The 18961-nt window shown below is 40.9% G+C and overlaps 1 protein-coding gene across 1 annotated transcript in view; it reads left to right on the plus strand.

Moving 5' to 3' along the window:
- Nucleotides 1-271: 271 nt before the first annotated feature.
- Nucleotides 272-18961, plus strand: part of LOC141103797 (mast cell protease 1A-like) — a 34609-nt gene continuing 15919 nt past the window's right edge. Inside the window, exons 1-4 of the mRNA XM_073593788.1 lie at nucleotides 272-408; nucleotides 5034-5178; nucleotides 14058-14193; nucleotides 18519-18770. Of these exons, the coding sequence (XP_073449889.1) occupies nucleotides 294-408; nucleotides 5034-5178; nucleotides 14058-14193; nucleotides 18519-18770 (648 nt within the window). The 5' untranslated portion in view covers nucleotides 272-293. The remainder of the gene's footprint in view (nucleotides 409-5033; nucleotides 5179-14057; nucleotides 14194-18518; nucleotides 18771-18961) is intronic.

An 18961-nucleotide genomic window follows, 5' to 3' on the forward strand; every position in this document is an offset into this window, starting at 1 on the left:
TTGATAGCCTAATGTTCAGGGGTTGTAAATCTTTAGAATAAAAAAGTTCTTCAGAATCGTGATCTAAGCAAAAAAATTGTGATTCTCATTTTATCCAGGATTGTGCAGCTCTAATACCCTTACTTGTATGTATACTGTAAATGTTATTATATTTAGCTTTGTCTATATAGAAAAATGCATGTTATTAAAAATATACTGTTTATAGCACATATTATATGCCTGTAATAGCTTAGTGACAGGGTGGGATGGGACAAGATGACTATCTGTGCTGAGTAGAATATAAAAGGAGATACATGCTGGCAGTTTGCAGGAGCCACAGTTTAAAAAAAAACTGTGATATGGAGCAACGCCTAGTCCTCCTTGTGATCTTCTTAATTTCTCTTCTTTATGTGCCATCCTCATGTGCAGGTAAGCATGTTAACTACCATTGAATTACAGGCTAATGCTTAATGACATGTATAGGACTTTTTTGCTCCATTAGACAAAGTGTCAGCCACCAGCATCAGTGCCCTACTTGTATTCTGCAAGCTTGACATTTTTCACTATTTAACCAAGATATTATTGTAACGGACAGCTGAAACCAATCAGCCAAATATACAAAAGCACCATATTCAGGCATCTGGTATGTGTCAATGTCAGAATTGGTCATGCTAATGGGAAACCTAAAAGAAATACTTTAAGGTGTACAATGTAATAGTAAGATTTCCTTGTTATCCAGCTATCTATGTACTCACAAAATTAAATACTATGGTGGTCAGAGTGCAGTCCACAAAAGGCTGTTCCTTCAAATAGTTCACTGCCTGTTACAGAAAGTCATTTCACTGCCAGGTACTCACAGTGGGTGAATCTATTGTGGCTAAGATCTAATGAATCACTGACGCAGATTCATTCAGAAACTATTGGGTGCAGATGGCCTATGCATATTCATTGCAGTAAGGTTGGCCATACACCAGTAGAATTTCATTAGAAAATTTGTGTTTTCAGAACATTTGTTTGATGTTCCAATAGTTAGTGGGGTCAAGTTTACAAATGTTTATGAATGTAGTGACAAGACTATTCGAAGGAGCAGGATGGAAATTCTAATGCCCCGTACACACGGTCGGACTTTGTTCGGACATTCCGACAACAAAATCCTAGGATTTTTTCCGACGGATGTTGGCTCAAACTTGTCTTGCATACACACGGTCACACAAAGTTGTCGGAAAATCCGATCATTCTGAACGCGGTGACGTAAAACACGTACGTCGGTACTATAAACGGGGTAGTGGCCAATAGTTTTCATCTCTTTATTTATTCTGAGCATGCGTGGCACTTTGTCCGTCGAATTTGTGTACACACGATCAGAATTTCCGACAACGGATTTTGTTGTTGGAAAATTTTATAGCCTGCTCTCAAACTTTGTGTGTCGGAAAATCCGATGGAAAATGTGTGATGGAGCCTACACACGGTCGGAATTTCCGTCAACAAGGTCCTATCACACATTTTCCGTCGGAAAATCCGACCGTGTGTACGGGGCAATACAGTGAATGTGGTTTTCAATCAGTAAATGATGTTCATTCCAAAATCCAATGTTAAGATCAATCGAAATTGAAAAAAGTACTTTCAAACCACATTTGTTAAGTCTTTTTTGGCATTATCAAATGTCCAAAAAGCTATAATACCAGTGTATGGTCAACTTATAAAGCACAATAAAGGAAGATGCCCAGCAGAGAAATCAATCAATATTAAAAAAAAAAAAATCTTTTTGGGCTACACTTTTTTTTTGCATTTCTTATTTACAGTTGCAAAAGAGAGACACACATCACATTTTTATGTACAGTTAGAATCTCACAATGTAACAATGTGCTTTCTATGTATTTGCTTTACCTCTACTGTATTTACTCAGTTCTGTCATCATGTTCACACTATAAAACCTTACAGAATTTTGAATGTTTGTATGACTCATGCATGGGGCAAATACAATTCCTGTTAGTAAAAATATAAACCAAGATTTCTTCTTGCAGCAATTTTACATGCACTGGAAAAGATTTCTGATCACATTTTCAAAAGAAAATAGTGTTAAGTACATTTAAATGTATTAAATGTTGATGGATTCATTCTTTATATATAGACAGGGGCAACATTCTGGTCACTTTAGAGTATATGAATTAATTTTAGTCCCTTCTCCAGTGAAGCTTGCAGTCTAATACCCCTACAGCAATCATTCATGCATTCACACTTTCTCTAGGACCATTTGAGGACGAGGTTGATTCAAATACATATAAAGTAAGGGAATATGGTGGCTGCAAACTTTGCCTTCAAAAAATATTATTTCCTGGTCTTTTCATGTCAGAATACCATTGGGTCAGCTCCACCCTCTGACCCCTCAGGACAACATTATCCTAGTCAATAAATTCAAATATATTGTCCCCACAACCCATTAATTTTGTCTGTCCTTGCTCAGGACTTCCTGTTAGCACATTAGGTGGTGTCCTGTTAATACAAAGGTGGTTTCCCGGATTACCTGTAGGCAGCTTGAAATGTGTATAGTCTAGTGAGCCAGCTGCTGGCTCAGGCTGGGGAAGGGGGTTAAATATTTCTAGCTTAGTTCCCAAGCTTTTGGTCCTAGCCAGCCCACCTACGCTATACAAAAGGGGTGGGGGGCCGCTAAGGTCCATGAGTTCCAAGTTCAGAGTTCCAAGTTGCAGGTTCCGGTGGGTTTGGTGAATCCCAGCATCAGCTGTGAGCACACTTGTTTGGCCCTGCAGAAGGAATCACAGTTTTCGGAAGACATCCAAGTCATGGACAATTTAAACCCTGTGATTTATGTCCCGCAATTTCCAAATCTTACCATAAATCACAATGTATTTATAAATATCTGAACTAAATTCATGTTTAAAAGTGCATCAGTGTCTGTGCTTACAACATATTATACATAAGTCTCCTGTGCTCACAATTATTAACAACCATATAAACAAGTGCAGTCTCTGTAAATCTGAGGGGTAGATCTGAAATGAGGGGAAGCTCTGCTGATTTTATTATCCAATCACGTGCAAGCTAAAATGATGTTTTTATTTTCCTTGCATGTCCCCCCTCAGATCTACAGCGACTGCACTTCCAAGTGCACTTGCAGTGCAAAGTGGATTTTCCTTTAGTAAATAACCCCCAAAGTGTCCATGCTCCAAATGGTCACAACCAGCTCCGTATTTATATCTTGAAGCTTTTCCTCTGATATCAATATTCCACCATTTGGAGCATGGACACTATGGGGGTTATTTACGAAAGGCAAATCCACTTTGCACTACAAGTGCAAACTACAATTGCAAAGTGCACTTGAAATTGCACTGAAAGTGCAGTCTCTGTAAATCTGAGGGGTAGATCTGAAATGAGGGGAAGCTCTGCTGATTTTATCATCTAATCATGTGCAAGCTAAAATGCTGTTTTTTATTTTCCCTGCATGTCCCCCTCGGATCTACAGCGACTGCACTTCCAAGTGCACTTTCAGTGCAATTTCAAGTGCACCTTGCACTTGTAGTTTGCACTTGTAGTGCAAAGTGGATTTGCCTTTCGTAAATAACCCCCTTTATGTATATTGTTGTTTAGCATGGGCACTGATGCACTTTATTTTGGATTTGTTTATATGGTTGTTAATAATTTTAAACACAGGAGACTTATGTATAATATGTTGTAAGCACAGACACTTTATTTTTAAAGATGCAGTAGTTCAGATATTTATAAATACATTGTGATTTAGGATAAGATTTGGAAATTGTGTGACATCAATCACAGGGTTTAAATTGTTTTCTTTAGTGTGGTCAAGACTGGTGCAAGGATTTTTGACACCCTAGGCGAAACCTCATTTTGCCGCCCCATTGGCTCCACCCCTGACTCCACCCCCTTTGCCCTGCCCATGTGACAGAAGGCGCCACTATACAGGAAGCATCGGTTCTGCTTCCTCTAGCGCTGGCTCCAGTGCTGCGCTACACCTCTAATTACACTACCGGTCAGACTGAGTTAGTTACATGCTGCAGCCTGCAAAGCATGCAGATGCAGAGAGAAACCAGCGGCCGGGCGCCTCTAGGCAGCAGAGCACCCTAGGCGGCTCCCTAGTTTGCCTAGTGGTAGCACCGGCCCTGAGTGTGGTGGATGCACTTTAAGGTGTTAGCGGCAATTTCACCTTAGATATTTTATTTAAAAGGGTTGCGCTAATTGAAGATTTTCTATTTTGAAGTCATGGACAATGCCATAATGGACTCTCACCTCATGGAGGTACGCCTTGGCCACTACACTATTCTAGTTAGAATTATGGGTAGGACATTGTTCATATTGAATTGTTATGCTGCATTTCTTCAGTAAAGTTACACTAACCGTTTGGCACTGGTCTAAATTTATTCAAAGGGGTGCATGTTGGTTTTGGTGTATCAAAAGAACTCAGTCTTTTGATACACCAAAACCAACATGCACCCCTTTGCATCTATAAAGCACTATAGGGTACCAGTCGTTAGGCGTGGTACCTGGTAAGGTGGCAGCTCCTCTGGTAGCGGGGGGATCGTTGTTTGGCTCCCTTCCGAACAGTCGGCATCCAATACTAACTGGATCCGAATCCATGTTGCTGAGATCTATGGCTCAGTCACAAGGTACCGGAAGCAGGCCCCGCCCACATACCCACCAGGTTATAGCTTTAGTGAATGGAGAACTTCACTATTGGGTGTAAATCTCCCTAATGATGGAGTGCCTTGGATGCTGGGGCTTTCTATTGCCCAGTTTAAATAGCTGGTAGAAATAGTTTTTATTCCTTTCTTAATTTACTCCTTAGTAAATTCCTGTTTACTTTTTTCATCTGCACAGGATTGGGTATACAAAGTTATCAGAAATTTTCTTTTTTCATGATTGGAAAAATGAAGTGAATATTCTCTTAATTTATGAAGGAAGACTCCTAACCCTTATAGTAAACCAGTCTCATTGATTTGCATGTGTCTGAAAAGCCCAACTAAAAAAAAACTAAACAAATTTCCTAAAATATGCGTGTTGACAAATTTCAATGTATTTTGCAGGGAAGCCCCGCTATGGGATTATTGGAGGTGAAGAGGCAAAACCACATTCACGGCCTTACATGGCATATTTAGACATTGGTCAGTTCTCTTGTGGAGGCTCACTCATTGCTCCAAACTGGGTGTTGTCTGCAGCCCACTGTTTCGGGTAAGTGACCAGATACTATCCTAGCATTTTTATCAAGTGTAAGTACATAAGATTCAGATATGGAAAGCAACTTATGGGGCATATATTATAAAGCAATGAATGTGACATTTACTAAATATTCACTGCAGGTGAATGTGTCACTTACACTACATGCACCAGGAAGATACACCTGAAGCAAATGTTTGTGGATATCATAAATATATCTATTGCTGCTATCATGAACAACATTGGGCTTACATACATTCAGTTCACAATGTTTCTTTGAAACCTTTCAGCGAAGCTGATCCGGTTATATGGAACTACAATCTGAATGTATCAAATCATCAGTTTCTTGTTCCCACAAACACCAGATTCAACCTGACATGCTAAATATGTTGTTTTCCATAAATCTGATGGAATGATATTTCTTTGTATTGTACTGGGTTCAAACTTTTCCTCTGTGGTGCATTGCGTTTTCATTTTGGACATTTTGGTGCATCGCCAGCCTGTTCATTTGAATGGTAAACCAGTGGTGCTCCAGATAAGCAGAGACAAGGAGAAAGACAAAACAAAGGTTAGATTAAAAGCCACAAGAGAGATCCTTCTAAGGGTAGTATTCAGTTGAACGTATAAGAAAATTAAGTCAAAAAGTGTAGTAAGCATATGCTCACATTCATAAGGTTACTGGATACCCATACTAAGGTCAAGCAAGCTCTTTTAGAACATGTGGAGAATATGACTCTCGATGCTCATCTGGGTTTTCTGGAAATTCTTGCATCATACTAGGTTGCGATCAGGTCCGGTGAACAATGGTAGATAGAATAAAGCCCCAAAATGGAACCAGTGTATGGTCAGCAGAGGTGCCCATGCAATAATAAAGTGCATACAAGTGGATTCTTCAGGAAGGTTGGTACCTCTTTGATCATGAAAACAGGTTTAAACACCATCAACGCATTCTGTGGCTCTTTAGTGACCACTTCATCAGGAAAAGGTTACAGTACACTTTAATGTGTGGGATCTGTGTGCATTCCTTCAGTCCAGAGTATACTCTGAAGAGCGAACCAACACAGATATCTCTTCAAAATGTAGCACAAGTCTTAAAAAGTCCTGCCTGGATACATCCAACAAAAAACAAAAGTTCCAGGCAAACAGTTTTTATGTTCAAGGCTCACAAAGTTAGCAAGTTTGCATGGACTCTTCAGGCCTATTCACACATGGGTTTAGGGCCAGTCAGCAGTTTCCATCCAAGGGTTACCTGCAGTTAGGGACAGATGCAGTTGATGTAATCTGCCTCTGCCAATCATCATTGCTTTGTACATGCTTCCTGGCTGCAGCTGTTCACATATACCTCTGATTTCAGCTGGTGGAATCTGCTTCACAGATCGGATTATAAGGTGTTCTCTGATTGGGTGAGATTGTCTCTGATTGGGTGAGATTGGGTGAGATTGTCTCTGGAGATTGTGACCTCACCATCCCTCCTCTCCATCTCTTCCAATCAAAAAATGCCCTGTATTCATTGAAAAAATGCAAATCGTTCTATGAATGACAGCATTGCCAAGCAAGTGACACAGGATCTGGAAAATCATGGCTATTACTGCAGTGGGGCTGACTACTACAGTGATTATCATCTTCCACAGTTGCCCCCCAGGCATGAAATATAAGTATACAGATACATATCATACCTGGAGTTTTGCTTTAAAGTGGGAGTCCAGCGACCAATCTTTTTTTTTTTTTTTTTTTTTTTTAGGTCATTGAGACACTTCGCTAATCCCAAAATAATACTCACAGTTTGGGTGTAATATTTCCGCCTCTGTCTGTTTTCGTACTGAAGAATAACTTAAAAATGTGATGCTGGCTGTTTCCATCTTGCTTGTGGACATGTGAAGCCCACAAGCATTGGTTTCCTGGGTGCGGTGAATGCTGTTCATTCACAGCTTGTTCACAAGCATGATCATTGTTCCCACACTGAATCTTGGGAAGCCTGACAATAAGCTCCCAGGAGACAGTGTGGCGCCGGGGAAAGGCAATAAACGTGCCTACTCCCATGGGAGGAGAGACAGGAAGTGCCACAATAAAGTACAATATAAAGGTAATTACAGCGATAAAAAAAAATTTTGTGCGGCATTTGAACATCTATGCAATTAACTGAAGGGGGTAAGATTAAGTTAAAAATTTGAGTGGAACCCCGCTTTAAGGATATACAGGTAAAGGAGCCTAAAGCTCCACCTACTGTCTGAAAATGAATATACCTAACACTGTCTACTGTAAATAATATTTCATATTTAAATTTTTGGCACTAGCCATAATAAATAAATAAACTATAGGCAAACCACTATATTCCATTTAAAACTTGTTATCTATTAAGACTTGTTATGTATTAAACATTAAGGGGGTTATTTACGAAAGGCAAATCCACTTTGCACTACAAGTGCAAACTACAAGTGCAAAGTGTACTTGAAATTGCACTGAAAGTGTAAGTATCAAGTATCAGTACTGTTATCAGAAATACTCTGTAGATAACAACTGGACAGAAAGCAAGGTCTGGGGAAGAACAAACAAATGGAGGGTCTGCATGATTAGTGGGGAATAGGTCCAAGAGAGAGGTAAATTGTGAGTTTAGGGTGTGGAGGTGAAGGTTAGATGAGCAGGGAAGAGGCACAGGGGTTGATGCTGCGGGGACTGTGGGACTTAAAGTGGTTGTAAACCTCAGACATGAAATATGAACAAAGCACATCCCTTCATAGTGTGCACTAAGGGGGTTATTTACTAAAGGCAAATCCACTTTGCACTTCAAGTGCAAATTACAAGTGCAAAGTGCACTTGAAATTGCACTGAAAGTGCACTTGGAAGTGCAGTCGCTGTAAATCTGAGGGGGACATGCAAGGAAAATAAAAAACAGCATTTTGGCTTGATTGGATTATAAAATCAGCAGAGCTTCCCCTCATTTCAGATCTACCCATCAGATTTACAGTGACTGCACTTCCAAGTGCACTTTCAGTGCAATTTCAAGTGCACTTTGCATTTGTAGTTTGCACTTGTAGTGCAAAGTGGGTTTGCCTTTCGTAAATAACCTTCCAAGTGTCATTTTTGTCTGCTGCTCCGTTCCTCTCTATCAGCATGAGTCACTTCTGACAAGTTTTCCTGACACCAAGAGAAAAAAAGGCAAGGGGAGAGAGCTCCAGCTGCTTGACTGGATTGTTCCTGTGAACTGTTTGAAAGGGTGGAGTGTATCTTCCCTCCAATCAGCTTTCAGACCTCTCCTTAATGAGCTCTGCAGAGTGTAGTTTCCACTCTCCACCCACTGCTTTCTGAACTCTCAGACAACAAAATTTTTAAAATTACTGCGCCACCCAATAAATTGTATAAGCTGCTGACACTGCAATTAAACAAATTGTGCAACAGGTTGTGAGGTAAAGTGCAGCGCTAAATAATGTGTAAATGTGCAAAGAATACAAACAATAAATAAATCGTTACTACAATTGAATTAACCTCCCTGGCGGTATTCCCGAGTCTGGCTCGGGGTGGATTTTTCATACCAAAAGCGGTATCCCCGAGCCAGACTCGGGCTTGCATCGCAGGATCCAGGAAGAGTTTACTTACCTTGTCCCCTGGTTCCTGCGATGTCTCTCCGCTGTGATCGGCGAGTCGCTGTGTCTCGCTCGATTCACAGTGCCGAGCTCTGTTCCCTGCGAGCGTTGCGACGCACGGGGACGGAGTTCGGCGGTAAATTCAAAAGTGAAACACACAGTACAGATACAGTATACTGTAATCTTACAGATTATATTACTGTATCAAATAATGACACATCCCCTTTGTCCCTAGTGGTCTGCCCAGTGTCCTGCATGCAGTTTTATATATATAAAACTGTTCTTTCTGCCAGGAAACTGGAGATTGTCCATAGCAACCAAAACTGTCTCTTTACATCAAAAGTGGTTTTAGACCAGCTAGAAAAAAGCGATAATAAATTATAATCACTTGCAGAATTGAGCGATAGTGATTTGTGAGGAGATCCGTCATCAAACACTAAAAGTAACAAAAGCTACAATTCTGCAACTGAGCAAATTTCAGTGTTTTTGATTTGATTACATTATTATATAATTTTTATTATTATTATATTATTATTTGTTATAATTATTTATAGTTATTTATTATATTATAATTTTTTATTTAGTTTTTCAAACTTTATCATACCCGGGATGTCTACTAGACTCTTGTTTGGACAGATTTAAGTGAACTATTCCTAAGAATTACAGGCCTACAATATAAAACGCCAAATTTCTGTGCAAAATAATGGTACCGCTTTCAGCACCTAAAATCTGAAATAATCATACCGCCAGGGAGGTTAAGAGCCTATGTTAGACACCTGTGAACAAAAATACATAATGCCCATCATACTCCAATAAAAAGAGTAATGCGAGATATAAACATAAGTGGATGAACCAAAAGTGAAATAGTTCATGAAAACTGAAAAAATGAATGTTCCGCCTTTAAGGAGAATGCATTCATATGGATAGGTAACAGAATCTTCAAAAGCCACCCTCAGACAAGACAGAAACACCATCAGGAGTGCAACCACCACCAGCAGAAGTCTTAGGGTACTCTTACCGGATGTTGAGGGCTACCTGCCAACAGCAAGGAGCCAAACAAGCAGTACTGGAAAACTTTGAGGGTCATCGGATCCAGTATTTGGAGAGGGTATCTGCATGGGTCTAACATCAGGGCAACACCAGAATCAGCATGTAAGGTACACAACAGTAAGGATCCAACATCCAAGAGCTCATAAGTTCAACCGATCCACAGTGGGGAGTCACAGGGAAAGAAATCGCCACATAGCATAAAATCCTTTGACTAAACATGTATTGAATAAGATATCGCACTTACATCAAAACTAGCAATATAGGCACTATGAACGATGGGATCATGGAGACAGCACGATACATCCCGATACGTTTTGTCTACTCTCCACATACTGGTTCCGGTGACGCTCAAAGTTTTCCAGTACTGCTTGTTTGGCTCCTTGCTGTTGGCAGGTAGCCCACAACATCCGGTAAGAGTACCCTAAGACTTCTGCTGCTGGTGGTTGCACTCCTGATGGTGATTCTGTCTTGGCTGAGGATGGCTTTTGAAGATTCCATTACCTATCCACATGAATGCATTCTCCTTAAAGGCGGAACATTCACTTTTTCAGTTTTCATGAACTATTTCACATGGGCATTATGTATTTTTGTTCACAGGTGCCTAACAGAGGCTCTTAATTCAATTGTATGAACTCTCAGACAACCTGTATAAATTCTGTATTTTGAACAAATATAGAGACGAAAAGACTAAAGATTAAAAGGTACAACTTATGTAGGAGGATTTGTTTTATCTTTGTGTATCACCTGAGATAGTCGAGGATAGTCACTTCACTGGGTACAGTGCCTTGAAAAAGTATTCATACCCCTTGAAATTTTTCAATCTCATGTTACAACCAAAAACGTAAATGTATTTTATTGGAATTTTATGTGATAGACCAACACAAAGTGGCACAAAATTGTGAAGTGGAAGGAAAGTGATAAATGGTTTTCAATTTTTTTGACAAGCAAATATCTGAAAAGTGTGGCATGCATTTGTATTCAGCCCCCTTTACTCCGATACTCCTAACTAAAATCTAGTGGAACCAACTGCCTTCGGAAGTCACCTAATTAGTAAATAGAGTTCACCTGTGTGTAATTTAATCTCAGTATAAATACAGCTGTTCTGTGAAGCCCTCAGTGGTATGTTAGAGCAGTGTTTCTCAACTCCAGTCCTCAAGGCGCCCCAATAGGTCATGTTTTCAGGCTCCCCATTATTTTGCACAGGTGATTTGATCAGTTTCACTGCCTGAGTAAATACCACAGCAGTTTCCTCTGAGGGAAATCCTGAAAACATGACCTGTTGGGGTGCCTTAAAGACTGGAGTTGAGAAACACTGTGTTAGGGAACCTTAGTGAACAAACAGCATCATTAAGGCCAGGGAACACAACAGACAGTTCAGAGATAAAGTTTTGGAGAAGTTTAAAGCAGGGTTAGGTTATAAAAAAAATCCCAAACTTTGAACATCTCACTGAGCACTCTTCAATCCATCATCCGAAAATGGAAAGAGGATGGCACAACTTCAAACCTACCAAGACATGGCTGTCCACCTAAACTGACAGGCTGGGCACAGAGAGTATTAATCAGAGAAGCAGCCAAGAAGCCCATGGTAACTCTGGAGGAGCTGAAGCGATCCACAGCTCAGGTGGGAGAATCTGTTCACAGGACAACTATTATTTGTGCACTCCACAAATCTGGCTTGTATGGAAGAGTGGCAAGAAGAAAGCCATTGTTGAAAGAAAGCCATAAGAAGTCCCGTTTGCAGTTTGCAAGAAGCCATGTGGGGGACACAGCAGACATGTAGAAGCAGGTGCTCTGGTCAGATGAGCAATTTAACTTTTTGGCCTAAAAGCAAAATGCTATGTGTGGTGGAAAACAAACACTGCACATCACCCTGAACACACCATCCCCACTGTGAAACATGGTGGTGACAGCATCATGTTTTGGGGATGCTTTTCTTCAGCAGGAACCAGGAACGGGGAAGCAGGTCAGAGTTGATGGGAAGATGGATGGAGCCAAATACAGGGTACTCTTAGAAGAAAACCTGTGAGAGTCTGCAAAAGACTTGAGACTGGGGCGGAGGTTCACCTTCCAGCAGGACAACAACACTAAACATACAGCCAGAGCTCCAATGGAATGGTTTAAATCAAAGCATATTCATGTGTTAGACTGGGCCAGTCAAAGTCCAGACCTAAATCCAATTGAGAATCTGTGGCAAGACTTAAAAATTGCTGTTTAAAGATGCTCTCCATCCAATCTGACAGATCTTGAGCTATTTTGCAAAGAAGAATGGGCAAAAATGTCACTCTCCCCAAAAAGACTTGCAGCTGTAATTGCAGAGAAAGATGATTCCACAAATTATTGACTCAGGGGGCTGAACACGAATGCTTTTTACATATTTATTCGTAAAACATTTTGAAAACCATTTATCATTTTTTTTCCACTTCACAATTATGTGCCACTTTGTGTTGGTCTATCACATAAAATCCCAATAAAATACATTTATGTTTTTGGTTGTAACATGACAAAATGTGGAAAATTTCAAGGGGTATGAAAACTTTTTCAAGGCACTGTATATGTAAGGGTTTACAAACACTTTAATTCTGGAAAGTGCAGTGGGATACTTTTCCGACCTACTCTTCATTTAAGGTTTTAAAATGACCTAATAGGGGCAGATAACAGGTCTTTCAGGTCTTATCAGCTGAGTAGTAATATTGTAATAAAGATCAGGAGCCAACCGGGTGGTATGGTGCTTCCACGTGGTGGTTCCCCGGGAGCTAAGTCCCCTGATGGAAAGTTAGAGCATTTGAGTCTGGTAATATGTTCAATCCAGTGGGGTGCAGCTTAGGACAAAGGCCGTACTAATTTAAATAATGTGTTCAAATAGTGAGGTGGATTTACTAACACTGGTGCAGAATCTGGTGCAGCTGTGCATGGTAGCCAATCAGCTTCTATCTCCAGCTTGTTTATTTAAGCTTTGACAATAAAACCTGGAAGCTTATTGATTTTTGTGCAGAGCTGCACCAAATTTTGCACTCTTCAGTTTTAGTAAATAACCACCAGTGTGTTTAGAACACCCCACTTTCCAGTAACATTGTCAACATTGCTTATTGTGTTACTTATGTGTGCCTTTAATTGAACATAAAAAAAAAAAACAAAACAGGATCGCTGAATCATTTAGTCATATTAACCACTTCCTATCCCAGCCATTGTAATATGACACCCGCAGAGTGGCTCTGCATCCTGAGTGGGCGTCATATAATGTTCTCGGCTTCCCAGCGTTGTAGGGGGCGCGCACGTACTTGCCGCATCACTCGGGAGCCGATGCGTGTGCCCGGGCACCCACGGTTGCTCGTCACAGAGCAGCAACGTGGATCTGTGTGTGTAAACACAGATCCACATCCTGTCAGGGGAGAGGAGACTGATCGTGTGTTCCTAGTATATAGGAACACCAATAAGTCTCCTTCCCTAGTCTGTCCCCTCCCCCCACAGTTAGACTCTCTCCCTAGGTAACACATTTAACCCCTTGATCGCCCCTTAGTGTTAACCCCTTCCCTGCCAGTATCATTTACACAGTAATCAGTGCATATTTATAGCACTGATCGCTGTAAAATTGTCAGTGGTCCCAAAATAGTGTCAAAAGTGTCCGATGTGTCCACCGAAATGTCCCACTCCGAATAAAAATTGCAGATCGCCGCCATTACTAGTAAAAAAAATAATAATAATAAAAATGTCATAAATCAATAACCTATTTTGTAGGCGCTATAACTTTTGTGCAATCCAATCAATATATGCTTGTTGCAATTTTTTTTACCAAAAATATGTAGAAGAATAGATATTGGCCTAAACTGAGGAAAACATTTTTTTTGTTGTTTTTTTAACTTGGGATGTTTATTAAAGCAAAAAGTAAAAAATATTGTGTTTTTTTTCAAAATTGTTGGTCTTTTTTTGATTAAAGTGCAAAAAACAAAAACCGCAGAGGTGATCAAATACCACCAAAAGAAAACTCTATTTGTGGGGGGAAAAATTATCAAAATTTCATTTGGGTACAACGTCACACGACCGCGCAATTGTCATTCAAAATGTTACAGCGCTGAAAGCTGAAATATGGCCTGGGCAGGAAGGGGGTGAAAATGCCCGGTATTGAAGTGGTTAAACAAAATAAATATATATATTTTATATCTGAGCAAAACACTGCCCCCTGGAAAGCTTGTTACTGTTTATGCAATCTTAATAGGAAAGAAACCTTATTGAATTTCATTGACCCTGTTGGCTTTGTCTGTACAGGGAAATCACAGTTATCCTTGGGGCCCATGATGTATCTGAACCCGAAAGTAGTCAACAGATCTTGGGTGTGGAGAACTATTACGTTCACCCAGAGTATGATCCAGAAATTGTAAATAACGATATCATGTTGTTAAAGGTGAGAAGAAAACTTTCTTTCTTAATTGTAAATTAAGGGACACAGGATGAAATATTCAGGTACACTGGGTTATGATGTTGCCTTCAGGAGATTCCACACTGGTAAACAGTGCTGTAAGGACAGTACAGTGTAACTCCTCCCACTTCAAGCCTGTCTCAGTTTTTTGCTAGTGTCCAAGGAAAAAACGTATGTCTTTTCTTCTCTGAGAGAAGAGAAACCTTTTCTTATTTGTTTTATTCTGTCTAATAATTTTTTTCAGTAGTTGGAAGACCAGAATGGTTCATTTTGCAGCTTTCTGGATTTTCTGATCCTCGGCATGTCACAGAAGCTGTATCTGTGACCCACTGAGCAAAAAGCTGGGCTGTTCCATTATGTGTCTTTTAACACTGAACCCTGCTGAAGACACTAGCCTGAGTCATTATGTGCCACGTGTTGAGTCAGTCACAGAGTGCTATACAGGTCCAGGGCTGTGGTATACCCATCTGGTGGAACCCTTTCTTTGAAGACAATTTAAGGTGGCCTGCCGGAGGAGCAAAGGCTGCCAGGACTCACCTAAGGGGTTAAGCCGTCAGGCTCTTTCAGCAACACTAATGATCACATGGCTGGTGGGAAGAATGGGAGCGGCAGCAGTTTTCAAATTGCCGTTTTTGCTGCTTTGCTGGCTCTTGGTCCTTTTTCTCCTGTGTGAGTTCCCTCTATGGTGTCATACTCCACATGTGCGCACCTTTTCTCCAGGTGCACATGGACTTTGTTGCCTTCCCACCATCTACTCTGCACCTACATCAGTCCTACAATCCTACTGAAGTTACCTGGACTCCCTACTGCCTTATAGTGACCTGGCTTCAGCAGTGATTTTATGATTACCCTTGTAATCAATCCTTCACTCTGTACCTATGGGGTTGCAGAGGCCAGGACGACTTGAGATCCACAAAGAGTGCTTTGGGGTCTTGTAGTGTCCCCTCAAAGGACCTGACATGGATAGGTGGGTCATTGTCTCCGGTCACAGCACTCCTCTGAGTCTTCCTTAACTACTTCAAGGTTTATTCTTTCCTAGATGTCATCTAGGGAAGAATTCCCAGCTTCTGTGTCTGAGCTTTTGGACAAAATTGCAGCCATGATAGAATGAGAACAGGGGGACTTCAAGCATAATTCCATGCCCACTCCTCCAAAGTCAGTCTGACCCGCACGGTCAACCAAGGATGAGGAGGATTGCACCTTATCCTTATTCTAGGAGTTGGTAAAAGAGGAGTTTCAGTCTGCAGGAACAACTAGAAAACCTAAGGATACCATTTTTTCCTTATGGACACAGTCCACACATGTCTAGATTTGCAGCTACTTGCATTATCTATGCATAAAGTTGCTAGCCTGGGTCCTCTAAAAAGCCATCAGGCTTTTAACAGTTTTTCAGTGCATTCCTTTTTGCAGCTGGTCTTGTACAGTGATGGGCCTATCCAGGAAAAAAGATTTTGTTTCTCCTACATGTTTTGCCCAACAATATCCTATGAAGGAGAGATTCCTAAAGAAATGGACAGTCCCCATTGTTTACCCAGCCATTTCCTGTCTTAGTGAGACTGTAAGGGTCATGTTAAGGACACCTCTTCCTTTGAAAAGGCTAGAAGGCCTTTCTAAAGCCTTTTATTTTCCTTGCAGATCCTCCTGCCCTGCAACCTGTCATTGTGACCATATCCATCTGCCAGCCTTAGCTGTCTGGTCTAAGGTTATGTCTCAGGATCCGGGATCTATCCTTATGAACCCTTCTGTCCTCCAGCAGCAGGAGCTCATGCTTGTGGATCTACTCTATTGTGTTAATGGACTGGCGGATATTATACAATACACCAGATATCCAAAATTGGCCTCCAAAATATAACAATTATACAAGCAAAATTGGCCTCCAGGCTCCTGGTACACATATGGAGGACCCTTTGGCTCAAATATTGGTCACGAAATACCCTTTGAGAGGGAATGTCTCTTTGACAAATCCCTCGACAACTTTAATAATGATGTCACAGGGGGGAGAGTACCCTTTTGCCTCAGAAAAAGAAGCTACAATCTTTTTGTAGTTTTGGATAGAGTGGTGAAAAATTAGAACACACGTCAGATTTTTATTGTTGTCTGTGTTGCCTTAAAGTGGTTGTAAACCCTTATCGAAACAAACCCTAATGGAAAAATATCAACTTCCCTATACGGAATTTTACCATTACCTTCAGTGCATTATTTGAAGGCTTTACAGCGTACAAATGACATCACAACTTCCACCTCAATGGAATACCTTTGCAGGTCTTTCTATAAGCATACAGGCCACATCTCGAAAACATATAGTATCTTGTCCTCAAAGTCGAAAAAATTATTCTACATGAATAAGTGGGAACAGGATATAGAGGTAACGATGGAAAAGGACACTTGGGCTAATATTGCACTATCCACCTCAAAATCATATATCAACACCTCACTAATGGAGGCGAATTATAAAGTCCTACTGAGATGGTACATGGTGCCAGCGAGAGTGGCTGCATATGTCCCAGGCACCTCCCCACTATGTTTCAGGGGATGTGGTAAAGACGGCACAATATACCATACTTGGTGGACATGCCCTAAAGTCAGGCAATTTTGGATACGCATCTATAATTTTATCTACTCATTAACCCAAGTAAATCTAACTAAATCACCACAACAGGCGCTGTTGGGTAGTCAAGTGGAGGGAGTGCCTGGGCACACGAAGAAACTCATATCTTTTATCTTTACGGCATCCAGGTTGGCGGTGGCTAGATCCTGGAGAATGCCCTTGATCCCCTTCGACTTGGTGAAAGCGAAGTTGTCGTGGATCATGATTAATAAAAAAATTCCACAGCCAAATATACACTCCCAATGTACTCTGTTACTGAGACTGTCCATGAAAACCATACTGTTCTATAACCACATACAGCTTCAAGGTATACTCTGGCCAGAATTTGATCACAAGATTTGCTCTCATAGACTTCAATGAGATATTATTATTATTATTATTATTATACAGGATTTATATGAAGCCGACAGTTTGCGCAGCGCTTTACAACAGCAGGGCAGACAGTACAATTACAATACAATTCAATACAGGTGGAATCAGAGAGCCCTGCTCATTAGAACTTACGATCTAAGAGGGAGGGTCAAGTGATACGAAAGGGTAATAACTGTGGGGGATGAGCTGATGAAGAAAATGAAAGTACAGTTGTTAGGTGGAGGCAGGATAGGCTTCTCCAAAGAGAAAAGTTTTCAGGGATTGCCTAAAAGTGGATAGATTTGGAGATAGTCTGACAGATTGGGGTAGGGTATTCCAGAGGATGGGAGTCCTGGAGGCGAATATGGGAGGACGTGATGAGGGATCTAGAGATCAGGAGGTCTTAGGAGGAACAAAGAGGATGATTAGGTTGGTATTTTGAGACTAGGCTAATGAAGTAGCTGGGGCAGAGTTGTGGATGGCTTTGTAACTTATTGTTAGTATTTTGAATTTAATTTGTTGGGTGAGTGGCAGCCAATGGAGGGATTGGCAGAGAGGGGTAGCCAATGCTGAGCGGTTTGTAAGTTGGATGAGTCTGGCAGCAGTATTCATGATGGACTGAAGAGGGGATTGTCTATTTAAAGGTAAGCCAATGAAGAAGGAGTTGCAGTAGTCAAGGCGAGAGATAACCAGGGAGTGAATCAGGAGCTTTGTGGTTTCATTGGTTAGGAAGGGACGTGTTTTGGAGATGTTGCGTGGGTTGAGGCGGCAAGCTTTGGAAGAGGATTGGATGTGGGGCCGAAAGGAGAGTTCAGAGTCCAGGATAACACCTAACACCCTGGTGTGTGGGATAGTGTGGATGGTGTGCCATTGCTCTTGACAGAGAAGTCAGGGAAAGAAGCACGTGGGGGAGGAAATATTATGGGCTCGGTTTTGGACAAGTTGAGGAAGTGGTGTGACGTCCAGACAGATATGTCTGTTAGTAAGTTAGTGACCCGTGTGGAAACTGAGTTGAGGGGTGGAGAGATAAATTTGAGTGCGGTCAGCATAGAAATGATATTGAAAGCCATGTGAGGCAATCAGCTGACCCAGGGAAGAAGTGTAGATTAAAAATAAGAGAGGTCAAAGAACAGATATGCCTCTAAGTTTGAGTTTGACACATTTTGGAAGAAGACTCACTGAAACCTTGTTGAATCAAACTTGGGCAGATTTACCCATGGCTATTGGTCATATGTCACCTATGATGTTTACTAACTGGTCATATTTAAATTGTGATGTTTACTAGTTGGTCCTAAGGGACTTAGTAAAATACTGTTTTTTTACCAGTTTTTTACATTTCTATTCCCACCAGCTCATATCCCCAGCCGAGATAAATCGCTATGTGCAGACGATTAAACTTCCAGTCAGTAACAGAGACCTTCCAAAGGACATTCCCTGCAGTGTTGCTGGGTGGGGACGGATTGACAAGATCCATTCTACTGACAAATTATTTGAGACCAACGTCACTATTGTAAGCCGAAGATTGTGCCATCGTTATTATCATGGTTTGACTGATGGGATGATCTGCGCAGGGAGCAATACAAAAATCACAGACTCTAGTCAGGTAATGTAATGAAATTTTTTTAAGTTCAAGGAGTATGCCAGTCAGGACAAAAACATTCTAGGGTCTGCAGATTTGCACTGCAGTAACCCGATTATTCTGAATAGCATCCTTATGCACTTTGCTGATGCAGCTGTATTGCAGCACAACGTACGTTGTGTTGCTTTGCATTGCCAAAATTGTTACATACACCT

This window comes from Aquarana catesbeiana, linkage group LG01 (genome assembly GCF_042186555.1).
Source record: "Aquarana catesbeiana isolate 2022-GZ linkage group LG01, ASM4218655v1, whole genome shotgun sequence".
In the NCBI taxonomy this organism is placed as follows: domain Eukaryota; kingdom Metazoa; phylum Chordata; class Amphibia; order Anura; family Ranidae; genus Aquarana; species Aquarana catesbeiana.